Genomic DNA, 13,256 nt, shown 5'->3' with positions numbered 1-13,256 from the left:
CAATATAAAGAGCCAGAGAGTTAATATTTTAGGTTTTTCGGGCCATATGACCCTGTCAAAACTACTTAACTGTGCTATTGTAGCCCAAAAGCAACTGTAGACAACATGGAAACAAATGAGAGTAGCTTTGTTTCAATATAACTTTATTAATAAAAACAGGTGGAGGGTCAAATTGCCAATCCCTTCACTATACTACAATGCACTTCCTCCTAGAGAACCTCCATTAAGTTTCATTAACATCACCAATTGTATCTCTCTCTCTCCTTAAAAAAGTATGACCTTAATCTTACTGGGCAATTTTATTTTAATGCTTTTCTTATTAGGCCCCATTATTTGAAACAGGTTACTCTTGCGGGAATACGTTCAACCTTTTACATCTTCTAACTATAATGCCAATTATATCAGAAATTAATCTATAAATCAGATAAAACTTTTTTTTTAAGATTTTATTTACTTATTCATGAGAGACAGAGAGAGAGAGAGAGAGTGAGAGAGAGGCAGAGGGAGAAGCAGTCTCCCAAGGAGCAGGGAGCCTGATGCGGGACTCGATTCCAGGACCCTGGCTGGGATCATGACCTGAGCCGAAGGCAGACGCTTAACCATCTGAGCCACCCAGGAGCCCTCAGATAAAACATTTCTAAAACTACAGTACTAGCGTGCACTAAATTCTCAGTGTGAAAATGTCAAACATCCATATTTAAACTTCTCCCTTTTAAACTTTTTTCAGTTATTAGTATCTAATTTTAATTGCTCAATCTTTATTTAATAAGCATAATCATCACAAGACCAAACTAATATACACAGCCAAGCAACAACAGCAAATATCCTCTTTTACTTATACAAAGTGATCATATATAGGGGCGCCTGGGTGGTGCAGTTGGTTAAGCATCCAACTCTTAGTTTCAGCTCAGGTCGTGATCTCAGGGTCATGAGATCAAACCCTGCATCAGGCTCTGTGCTCAGGGAGGAGTGTGCTTGGTCCTCTCTCCCTCTCTCTCTGCTCCTCCCCCTCATGCATTCCCTCTCTCTCTCTCTGTCTGAAATAAATAAATTTAAAAAAAAAAAAAAGATCATATATACAAAAATGACCTAAAGACACAGAACTTAACAACCTTATTCTTTAGAAAGGCCCTTCACTCCCTTACTCCAAAATTTAATTATATGTGCCACCACTGAGATTGTTATTTTTAAGATTTAAACAGTATAAAATGATACAAATAGGAAAGAAAAATCCCCCTTCTCCATCAAGGATTCTGGTCTTTCTTCACTTGCTCCCACTCTACCCTCCTTCCACACACACACACACACACACACACACACACACAGGCACTCTTGTGCATGCTTTCTTTCCATTCCGTCTGCCTGTCTGCCTCTTTCTCTGACTTATACACACACACACGCACACACACACGGTATTTCAAAAACAAAATCCAAGTCCAAATAATGCACAAGATCAGACTGAATATCAACTGTACACACAAAACACAGAAGATTCAAAAACACATGATCAGATTCAAATCCCAGCTCTACAACTAAAATCAGTTGAATAATTACTAGCTTTGTGCCTTCAGGAGCTACCTATTTAACCTCTATTAGTCTCTTTGCTCATCTATAAAAGTGGAGGAAAAGTGTACCGCACCTCATGTGGTTGTTGTGTGCATTAAAGTGAGAATGGAAACAACATGCCCACAGCATGCCCAACAGCATGGTGTTGATACGTATATAGTCAAGTACTGAAAACTTGCCACTGCTCTTACTCCCATAACCACCCCTAACATCACCAATCTGGGACAAGTCTTAACTAAGATCTATTGTTATTCCTGTACAAAATGGGAAAAGCACTGTTTCCAACAGTATATATAACAACAACTTTTTAAAGAACCCTGCAAATTCTTCTTTTCATTGTTAAAAGTCAGGGGAGAAAAGTCCCTTTTCTCAAAAACTTAACATTCCTTTGAGAACCTTTAAAAAATTAAGTCTATTTTTATTCCTGAAAGGAAACAAGAAGTTAGCATTTTTCACTTACTCTCTCATTGTTGTAGGTATTTTTAAACCAAAACATATATACCGAAAGATTTAACATGTTGCTTTTTCAAGAAAGTCACTCAACCCTAATATATAATCATAAATGGATTTGGTTAAAAGGGAACGTCAGATGAAGGTCTACTTTCTCAATCCCAATATATTTTAAAATTAACCAAGTTTGGCGTTTACTTTTGTTGTTTTTTGTTTTCAATCTTCTGCACGTAAAGGAACCACATGTTAATAACTGTATGCTACCGTCGTTCTAACATTAGTGGCTATAATCATTTCTTACCAAGTTACGCTTTTTTACTGGAAGAAAGTAATAATAGTGGCAGAAAGAAAACATCAGTGCGTAGGAAGTAAGAAGTTCTGTGTAGAAACACAACTGCAGAAAAAGCCAATGATTGTCTTCACCCACACAATTGTTAATCCTGGAGAAAAAAGGAAAACAGAAACGGTATTTTAAACTTTAATAAGATGTTCACGTCAGGATCGGGAAAACTGAAAATAAACACAAACAACTTCATATATGCTTGACTTTACGGAGCTATGCTAATGGCACTTCAACCTACAAGCCAACAGCACACAGGAACAGCTATACGCTAAATATGCCACCTCACATTTGGAAAGCCCTTTCTACTTCACAACGGAAGTCCATGGATGCGATCGGTCTTCAACTCACAACCACCCGGTGTGGCAGGAAGAGCAGATGGCAGTCTCCTCGTTTCATTGGTATGGAAACGGGAACAAAGGAGTGAAGACACTTGCCAGAGGAAGCGACAGTAGCCAAGAGAACAAGAACTTTCTTCTAGATATTGCTCTTCCATTACAGCATCCCAGCTGTGGAGAGCAATTTGAATGATTCGAAGTAAGAAGACTGAAAACTGCCACTCTGACCTTACTGCTAAGCACTCCCGATTTGTCTTACTTTTCCATTCTATCCTTGGTCGCTGAAAATAAATATATATCCACAAGTATTTACAAATTCTTAGAGCTACACTTCCACCATGACAACAGTGAATCATAGCTAGGAAAAATAATTAACGTGGTAATCCTAAAATTTTCAAGGCTGATGCAGGCTGAAAATTTTAGTGTTCCAAATTTTCAGAATATTTTATAATTCCCGCAGAAAACCCTAGTTCAAAACTAGAACTTAGCTTGCACAAATGTTTTCATTTCCCTATAGCATTATACTGCCATTGTTCGGGAAAAAAAGATATAGCTGGTTCAATTCCTAACAAACTGTTGTTTCAAAGGTGTATCATTAACTATTTTTTTTTAAATCAGACATAGAAGTAAATGCAAAACTCAAAGAGGCATTCCCTAAACGTAAGAGCTCATGCTTTGTAAACACGAAAGTTCCTGTGTTTTGCGACTTGCAAGCAGGGCCTTCACAGAAGTGTGTTCACATGTGCACTCAAACATACTCTCCAACAGCTATGGCTTCATGGACTTAACCTTGTCCCATCCTCCTTGACTCCCCCCGCCCCGCTTTAATGATGGCATTCTTAACCAGAGAGCTTTGAGAAATGCAAAGGTACTCAGTCTATATGTAAGAGTTCTCTCAATAACAAACTACTCAGGAAGCCAGAAAGAGAGAAAATCTCCAGGTGATCTGAGAACTGACCTCCAAATCTAAAGCTGTTAGGCAGTTAAGATAATGCAGTTTCTGGAAATATCAAAAAATTTCCTTGCTTCCAATTCACACTGTCTATTTCCCTCACCCTCTGACTACCTCGGCAATGCCCTATTAAGGAATTCAATCACGAAAGTCCCTCGATCTGTTTAAGGCCTCTGGTCTACCGTCCTACCCTACCTCCACCTCCTTCTACTTCTACTTTTCTTCCCACAAGTACTCTGAGAAGCTGAAAACCATGGAAGAGGCCAACAAACAGAGCTCACCGCCCAATCTTAGAATTTAGATTAATAGCATATTTTTTGTCACCAAGTTAATCTTTATTCCTTAAAAATAAAGAAAGAATGTCGCTAATCTCCACAGTACCATAACATCTCCTGGTTGATTATTTTTTAAGCTTAAACTCTTGCATTCTTTTAAAAGGAAGTATCAAAATCCAACCGTAACATGAACATTTATTATATTCTTAATCAGAAACATTACTCTAAAAAAAGGTTATACAATTGAGTTTTTCAGTGTGGTTACTACTTGCCTAATAATACGTATTTTACCTAGCCTTTTGTTTTTTAATGTATTACTATTGTAACTGTAAGCAGATCACTCAGGTTTAGAAAATCACTTGAGAATTAATCTGTTTAAATTCAAGGCACATTTTTTAAACATCGGCTATATATTATACACTATACTATCCCATTAATGGACTTAGACAATTTTAAACTTTTTTTATATAGTAACAAAGTGCTTTTATCTAAAACGCTTTTATTTTTCCTAATCTCGGGAAATTACCTTCTGTTTAAATAATCAGTTTATGGTAAAAATCAAATTTTCACTAAAAGTCTGCAAATACTAACTTGTGCTATCAGAGTAAGTTATCAGAAAATATGGGGAACTCTAAATTGGTCAGCATCATCCAGCAAAGCTAAACACCACCACTGAGTCAACTATAGATAAATGCAGTTATAAATTTAAGAAGCCTATTATGCAGTTAACTCTGTATATGTGCATGTATGTGTGTACAAACATAAATATATATGTATTTAGATATATTTACAAAGTGCTACACTATACTAGTTTAAATATTTATACAGAGATCTCATGCTAGGAAAACAGAATTAAATACAATATCTTGTTCACAGATTTTTGTGACAGCTTTGAAATGAGATACAATGCAGAATTCTCACAGCATTTGTTTTCAAAATTCTATTTCTCAACAGAACTGTTTTTAAAAATATTACAAGAGAGCCCCCTATTGACCGAAAATGTTGCCAGTTCAGGAGAATCAGCTAACTGCCACTTACATCCAGCTTGCAGGGAATCTTAATACCTGCGTCCAATACATAATATTGAAAAAAGCTTACAGGAGGAGAAATGAGGTTATCAGAGTATCTGAGATGTGTTATTCTTTAATTAAACAACTGGAAAGGGAAATATCAACAATGCAATGTATACCATTTACTACAGTTAGAGACAATAACAGCTACTATTTAAGTGCTTTTTATGTGTCAGATGCTACACTACAATGCTTTACACACATTGCCTCATTTAATACAACCTTAGTTCTCTTGTACACCTGGGTGCATTGACACTGAATGTCAATTTTCTGCTCAAATACTCTTTGTTAGAAAAGATAGGATCTCTGTGCAAAAATGACTTTGGCAGTTGATAGAACCTGACAGAACCTGACAGTATCCTTACTGAAGGATTTTTGAAAACTGCATGATTTTAATATAACTTTTATTTAAATCTGCTACGTACTAAGATTTATTTTTCACTATTTTTTTTTCAAAAGTAAATCATAAGTTTCTTACCATGGACAGTGATGATCCATTCTCCTAACACAGTGGCCACAGCGGCTACAGTGATGGGAACGCTTTGGTCTCATCAAATTACATTTGTTACATAATTCCCAGAACTCCCGTTCTAGAGAAGGAAATTAAAATCCACTTAATAAAGGCAAATGAGTAATGTTGAAATTTAGCAACAACAGTTTAGATTTTATAGGAGGTCTTCGATATATATGTCCAAGATTTTTCTTCTTCTACATCTTCACTGTAAAAGAATTTGCCATAAATATTGCTTCTCTATTCTATTCATGTCTTATTCTATACATTTCTAATTTTAAACACTGTAATAGTAAGACACCATTAATAGTCAAACTAAGGGATAGAAAATAATGTATTCGGGTTATGGACATACCTGCTATAAGTGAAATTTAATGACAAATCCCGAAAGCACAACCAAATTATTATATTAAAACAGAATTTTATGTACAAATTAATTTCTAGGAATTTTACTAAAGACTCTAAAGAAGAAATAATTCTGAATCCTAGTTTCATTGATTAAGAAGTCAAAAATCAATCCTATAGGGGCAACTGGGTGGCTCAGTCGGTTGAGCATCTGCCTTTGGCTCAGGTCATGATCTCAGGGTCCTGGGATCCAGCCCACATCCATCTGACTCCCTGCTCAGCGGGAAGTCGGCTTCTCCTTCTCCCTCTGCCCCTCCCCCAGCTTGTGCTCACGCACGCACTCTCTCTCTCTCTCTCACTCGCTCAAATGAATAAAAGCTTAAAAAAAAAAATCAATCCTATAAACTCATTAGAAAAACAGAGATAGCATTCCCACCCCCTAACCATTTTATATTTTTAATATCAGTGAATTCATTTAGGAGTGTTTATGGGAGAGGGTAGGAAAATTTTGTGTTTCACATGGTATAGGAGGTATTAGGATGATTTCAGAAGTAAAGATGATTACAAGAAAATTATTATTTAATGGAAATAAGGGAGTTCTTTACAAAACTCTTTCTTACAACCAAGTAGCAATTTCCTCTACCTTGTAATTAAAGAGCACACATTTAAGTTTTGTGCTAAAAACATTAAGTTTACAGAAATAAAAAGTCATTTATTTTCACTATAAATTTTTCTAATCAGACCTATGAGAACTATATGAAAGTCATCTATCAAGACAACTGCTTTATTATACAGAATGTATCTCTTTAACATTTGTTGAAATGGAATTTTACTTTTACAAAATTCTTAAACCTTCCATCACTTACATTTAAACTACACTAACCTTGTTAAAAGCATGGGCATAGTAATAGTAAAATTGAGTGAATATTCATATATGCAAAGTATGACCCTGGCACACAGTAGGTGGTCACTAAATGCCTGCTAAAGTATGAATTTTTAAAAATTTAAAATTAAAGATTTTAAATATAAGTAAAAGAAGATAATAGTAGGCAGTATTCAATTTTCTAAAAGATACCTTATTTTAATTCCATTAATTTAATTTAATGACCAGGAGTAAAATCAATATACTGGAATTTTATATAGTGAAGTATTAGGAAAACATTCTGCTATAGAAGAAATCAATAATAATATCAACTTAATTGTTCCAATAATATTAAAGGTGAGAAATTGACTTTTGCATTTAAAATTTCATTTTTTTAATTCTTTATTTAAATTCAACTTAGTTAACATATACTATATTATTAGTTTCAGGGGTAGAATTTAGTGATTCATCAGTTGCATATCACACCCAGTATTCATCACATCACGTGCCTTCCTTAACGCCCATCAGCCAGTTACCCCATCTCCCCCACCCACCTACCCTCCAGCAACCTTCAGTTTGTTTCCTAGAGTTAAGATCCTCTTTCATTTCTTACTTACAGTTCTTATTTTAATAAAAACTTATGTGAGAAAGCAACATTAAAGTTTAATTTAGATGGTTAAATTAGTATTATTTAACTGTAACTGAAACAAAAACTCATTTCATATGTAGCACAATACAATGTCACAAGCAGATTACTCTTTTCCCACTTAGCGAGATGCTCCCAAACATCCCAACATTAAAACTCTGAATTCACATACTGCAAGGAATGGAGCAGGAAGCAGACTCCCCCTGATGAGCCAATTTTCATTAAAAGACAACAGAAAAACTTTAGTTTTTTTAAAAACCAGTGCCTTAAAATATAAATATGGTATAAATATATGGTATAAAATATATTTATAAATAAATATAAAAATACATTTCAGCATATGATATTCTAGAGAGTAAAATTCTTTATTTCACACTTGAAATGTTGTGTCCTCAGAAAAGAAGGCAGCATTTGGTTATAGTGAGAGAAAGCCTGTAATTGTGTAGTCTAGATCACGGGGTGGCAAACTACAGTTCATAGGCAAATCCAGGCCACCACCTGTTCTCATGAGCTAAGAATGGTTTTTACAATTTTCAACAATTGAAAATAAGAATGTGTGATATGTAAAAATCCTGAAATTCAAATTCCAGTGTCCATACATAAAAGTTTTATTTGAACACAGTTCAAATGAACACCCATTCATTTATGTTTTATCTATGGCTGCTTTTGGGTTGCAATGGCAGAGCTGAGGGGCTGTGACAGAGACTGTACGAGTCTATAAAGCTGAAAATATTTACTATCTGGACCTGTACCGTAAAGAAGAGTTTGCCAATCTATGGTCTGGATCACAAATTTGTTTAAAGAAAGAGCTTGAGCCATTCCTTGGCTAAACTTAAGATATTATACAAGTATCTAAAATAGCTTTGAAATCTCACATTTTCACACACACACACACACACACCTATATGTTTAGAGAACAAAGAAAAAAAATCACTATTTTAAATACCTAGAAATTTAAAGTATCCTCTATGTTTTTGCCTCATATAACAAGAAAAAAAAAATCCATCCATCTTAACCTACCCTACGTATCTAGAAACCATTTCTTGCTCTTTTCCAAATGTGACCTTGGTGACTGACATATTCTAATGTCTGAAGACTTTTGTACTAGCATCTAATATAAAATAAAAGCCTGTGGGGGGGGGGGGGGAATCAGAAGGCAAAATACCATCTGTAAGTGATGAAAATAAAAATTTTAAATTAAAAAAAAAAAAGCCCATGGGAGAGAGAATTCAACTGCTAATTTATGGTAGCTATAGAAAAATTGACAACTGACTTTTTTTAAAGCAAAGAAAAATTTTAAAAGAAAGGAAAATAGAAAAGTGACTTTTTTAAAGAAAAAAAATCAAAACACAAAGAAAAGAAGACAAACCCCATAAATGCCTGGGTACACCTAAGTAAGTAACTTAGGTAAACAGTATGCCACTGTGTTGCATGGATCCCCTTAATGCTGTAAATGCATGAATAAACAAAAAAGCAAGATTTGGTTTTGTTTTATTTATCCCTCAGAAAGAAAGGAATCACCTTCTAAGTAAGACTTTTAAAAGACTTATTAGGTCTTCTCAATTACTGTATTTCAAACCACAAAGTAATGTTTTAGGGAGAAAAATATAACTTGAAACTATGAAAATCAATACGTTTGGCTCTTCACAGAGGTTCCCTGACAGAATCACTTGCCAATGTAGAAAATAAATGGTAGTAAGTCTCTAACAGATCTCCTTTAAAAAGCAATGTAAGAAATGGGGAGGGGCGCAAAACTACAAGTGAAAACATGACCCTGAGCATTAATAGCACGTGTCCCTACCACTCAGGTTACAATTTCAACGGACGTTATCACACAAATTTTAAACACACTACATTTTTTTTTAAACTTGGAAGATTTTGCTCTGTAACAGGGTGATTCTACTCAAAATGGCTCCAATGATGACAAAAAACACTGAAGTCAAACATGTAAGTTAAGAGCTTGATGATGAAAATGTTCTAGGGGCACCTGGGTGGTTCAGTCGGTTAAACGTCTGCCTTGGGCTCAGGTCATGATCCCAGGGTCCTGGGACCAAGCCTCGTAACCACCTCCCTGCTCAGCGGGAGCCTGCTTCTCCCTCTGCCTGCCATTCCCCCTACTTGTGCTCTCTCTCTCTGTCAAATAAATAAATAAAATCTGAAAAAAGAAAAGAAAAGAAAGAAAAGAAAAGAAAAGAAAAAAGAAAAGAAAAGAAAAGAAAAGAAAGGAAGGAAGGAAGGAAGGAAGGAAGGAAGGAAGGAAGAAAGGAAGGAAGAAAGGAAGGAAGAAAGGAAGGAAGGAAGGAAGGAAAGAAAGGAAAGAAAGAAAGAAAAGAAAGAAAAGAAAGAAAGAAAAGAAAGAAAGAAAAGAAAGAAAGAAAAGAAAGAAAAGAAAGAAAGAAAAGAAAGAAAGAAAAGAAAGAAAAGAAAGAAAGAGAAAAAGAAAGAGAAAAAGAAAAAGAAAAAGAAAGGAAAGGAAAGGAAAGGAAAGGAAAGGAAAGGAAAGGAAAGGAAAGGAGGAAGGAAGGAAGAAAGGAAGAAAGAAAGAAAATGTTCTAAAATTGATTGGGGTGGGATGCCTGGCTGGCTCAGTCAATAGAGCATGCAACTCTTATCTCTGGATTAGTTCAAGCCCCATGTTGGACGTAGAGCCTACATACATACGTACATACATTCATAAAATTGATTGTGGTAACAGTTGCACAACTCTGTGGACATACTAAAAGCCATAAATTGTACATCTGAAATGGGTGAATCATATGGCATGTGATTTATACTCAATAAAGCTGTTTTTTTTTTTAAAGTTAAGAGACTGAATAAAATCATTTCATAAAACTTGAAAATGACATAAAGTAATATTTCTATATTTCAAGCATGCATGGGATTAATATGAATAATATAAATAGACATTTAATGATTTCACTTGACTATTTCATCTACATCCCCAAAAGTTTATAAAAGTCAAATTCTGGGGATCTTTGTGTGGGACAGCAGAACCTCCTCTTATATTCAAACTGCCTCATATATTTGGCAGGTCACATAGATACTAAATTTATCTAAAATCTATTATAAAAAAAAACAGAAAGTCATGTAAAATATTTCAGAGTAATTCAATTAAAACATGGTTAAAATCAAAAGTATTAGGGGCTTAAGTTTCCTTTCCTAAAGAATTCAATTATATGAAACTGCTCAACCTTAAAACAGTGATGAATAAATGTCACTTCTTATAGCCCCAACTCTCCAGTCATGCTATTTTTTTTTACTCTTAAAATTTTATTTTTTACTAAGTTAAAACCATATTTACAAAATAATCAGCATCACGAGGCACATGATGACTTCAATTTTCCCCAGAATCAGAGCAAAGGTGAATAAAGGGCTAAAATTATTAACCTCTATATAGATGCATGGTAAAAAAGATGAGGGAGCCAAGTATTTGGGTGTCACAGCAACCTGCTCTGTGACCTACAGAGGACAATCTACACTTGATTATTCAGTCTACCTACCTCATGCAATTACCATAAGGATCAAATGATAGGAGATAGTAAAAGACTTTGGAAATACTAAAATACAATAAATGAATGTGGTTGTTGTTTTTTTTTTTTTTCAGTTGGGCAAAAGGTTAAGTCTTCGGGACTCAGTGAAGAAAACTAGGCCAGATGCCAACTGAGATCATAAAGAATGCAGACATCCAAACAGCAGCAAGATACCATGGAGTCTTCCATCACTAGGGTCTATAAGCTAAAGGTAACACGGTGGTTTAATGCAGATTCAGTTAGGCCTACAGACACAACTTCTTTAGTATTCACTTAAAACCAATGTTTTTAAAGGTTTAATTTTTTTGTTAATTTTTTTAAATCACAAAAGTTCTCTTAAAAACTGTAATTCTCTGTTTTCTCTTTAAAAATTGTAAGATCTATGAATACCGGGACTACGTGACAATTTCACTGCAGCTACTGCCTTTGGATATGAGATTTTCAATATGAAATAGTTCTTTCTTGGCCCCTTTCACTGATTTGCAGTATCTAATACATGTAGGCATCTGAGTGACCACTGCACACTAAAGATTTTATCAGAAATGGGTCCTTTTTTTTTATGTTCAATTAGCCAGCATATAGTACAACATTAAGTTTTTGACGTAGTGTTCAATGATTCATTAGTTGCGTATACAACCCAGTGCTTATCACAACATGGTCCTGAGTTAGGAAAAGGTTACTTCCCTAATTCTCTAGAAACACTGGGCTTTAGAAATGAAGGAGGCAATACATCCACCAATGTGTTAGAGAGCCTTTCTTTGGGTTAGGTTAGTTGAGAAAAGAGATTCCGTACAAACTGCAGACTGCCACCCATCACCCCCCGCCCAAACACACACAAAAACTAACAGTGATGCTGCTTCTCTAAGTGAACAGAAATGAAATACTCGACACAGTTCTGAGAAACTTCTACAGTCACATAAACATCAGTGTCTTATCATTCCCATTTAATCATTAAACTTGCAAGGCCACGTATGTCCCTAAATGATGGGTCTCAAAAAACAACATTCAGGAACTCAAGGGAGACTCACTCCCTTAGTGACTTGCCACTAATCTAATTTCAGAAGGAATTAATAGGTTCCCCAATTTTTTACACACTGGAATCACCTGGAATCTTTGAAAAATGCTGATATCTGGCTCCTACCTACATACATTATGATTTAATTAATATGGGATTGGGATCAGGACACTGAGTTGTTTTTTTTAATTATTTATTTATTTGACAGAGAGAGACACAGTGAGAGAGACAACACAAGCAGGGGAAGTAGGAGAGGGAGAAGCAGGCTTCCCGCAGAGCGGGGAGCCCAATGGGGGGCTCGATCCCAGGACCCTGGGACCATGACCTGAGCCAAAGGCAGATGCTCAACAACTGAACCACCCAGGCGCCCCAGGACACTGAGATTTTTAAAAGCTCCCTTGGTGACTCTAATGTCAGCAAGGTTGGAAAACACTGTAGTACTATAGAAAGTGTTCTGATTCTCTAATGCCCAACGAAGTCATAGGAATGTCTCCTTAGAAGAAAGTACAGAGAGTTCTCAAAGCTTATAGAACAAATGATCCGAAAGTGAAACTGAGGAAAGAGAGTTCCTGAGGTTTACTATACCTGGCATGTAATAAAACAAGCAATACATTTTCAATTCATTTTTGTGGTTCAAATGGTTATTGTGCAATAAGGTGACCCAAAACTACCTTCAATTGACACTAAAATAAAAAGCTTTCAAATTTTTCACTGAATTGTTAGAATTTGGAAAAATATAGGCAATAGTATCATTAGACTACAAATATTTACTCTAAGCAATATTCTATTTGTAATTTATAATATCACCAAGAGAGGGGACCATCAAAAAGATCCCTTTATTAAATAAAAATATATCAGGTACTTATGTATCATTCAACAAGCATTTACCCAGCATCTACTAAGTGACAGAGATGGGCACTAAGGATACAGCACTGAACGAAGAAAACAAAACAAAAAATCAACACCCTCACAGAGGCTATATAGGTCTAGAGTGGGAGACAAGAAAAACAAGTAAACTACAAAGAGGAAGAGAGTGGGGGATACCAGGAGTCAGCTGGGATTTGAGATTTTAAATAAAATAATACATTATATGAAAAAAGAAAAAAGAAGAAGATAGCAAGAGGGGAAGAATGAAGGGGGGGGAATCGGAGGGGGAGACGAACCAGGAGAGACGATGGACTCTGAAAAACAAACTGAGGGTTCTAGAGGGGAGGGGGTGGGGGGATGGGTTAGCCTGGTGATGGGTATTAAGGAGGACACATTCTGCGTGGAGCACTGGGTGTTATGCACAAACAATGAATCATGGAACACTACATCAAAAACTAATGATGTAATGTATGGTGATTAACATAACAT

At 35.5% G+C, this 13,256-nt stretch overlaps 1 protein-coding gene across 9 annotated transcripts in view; it reads right to left on the bottom strand.

Annotated features, from left to right (window-relative positions):
- ZDHHC21 (zinc finger DHHC-type palmitoyltransferase 21) overlaps positions 1-13,256 on the bottom strand; it is a 60,973-nt gene that overhangs the window by 32,171 nt on the left and 15,546 nt on the right. For all 9 annotated transcript variants that reach the window (XM_027615382.2, XM_027615386.2, XM_027615380.2 and 6 more), the window contains 2 exons: positions 5,470-5,581; positions 2,318-2,456 (listed from right to left, as the gene is read on the bottom strand). In XM_027615382.2, the coding sequence (XP_027471183.2) occupies positions 2,318-2,456; positions 5,470-5,581 (251 nt within the window). The remainder of the gene's footprint in view (positions 1-2,317; positions 2,457-5,469; positions 5,582-13,256) is intronic.

The sequence above is a fragment of the Zalophus californianus genome, chromosome 13, assembly GCF_009762305.2.
Source record: "Zalophus californianus isolate mZalCal1 chromosome 13, mZalCal1.pri.v2, whole genome shotgun sequence".
NCBI lineage: Eukaryota > Metazoa > Chordata > Mammalia > Carnivora > Otariidae > Zalophus > Zalophus californianus.
The sequence above is the reverse complement of the archived record's forward strand: the minus strand, read 5'-3'. Positions and strand labels throughout refer to the sequence as shown.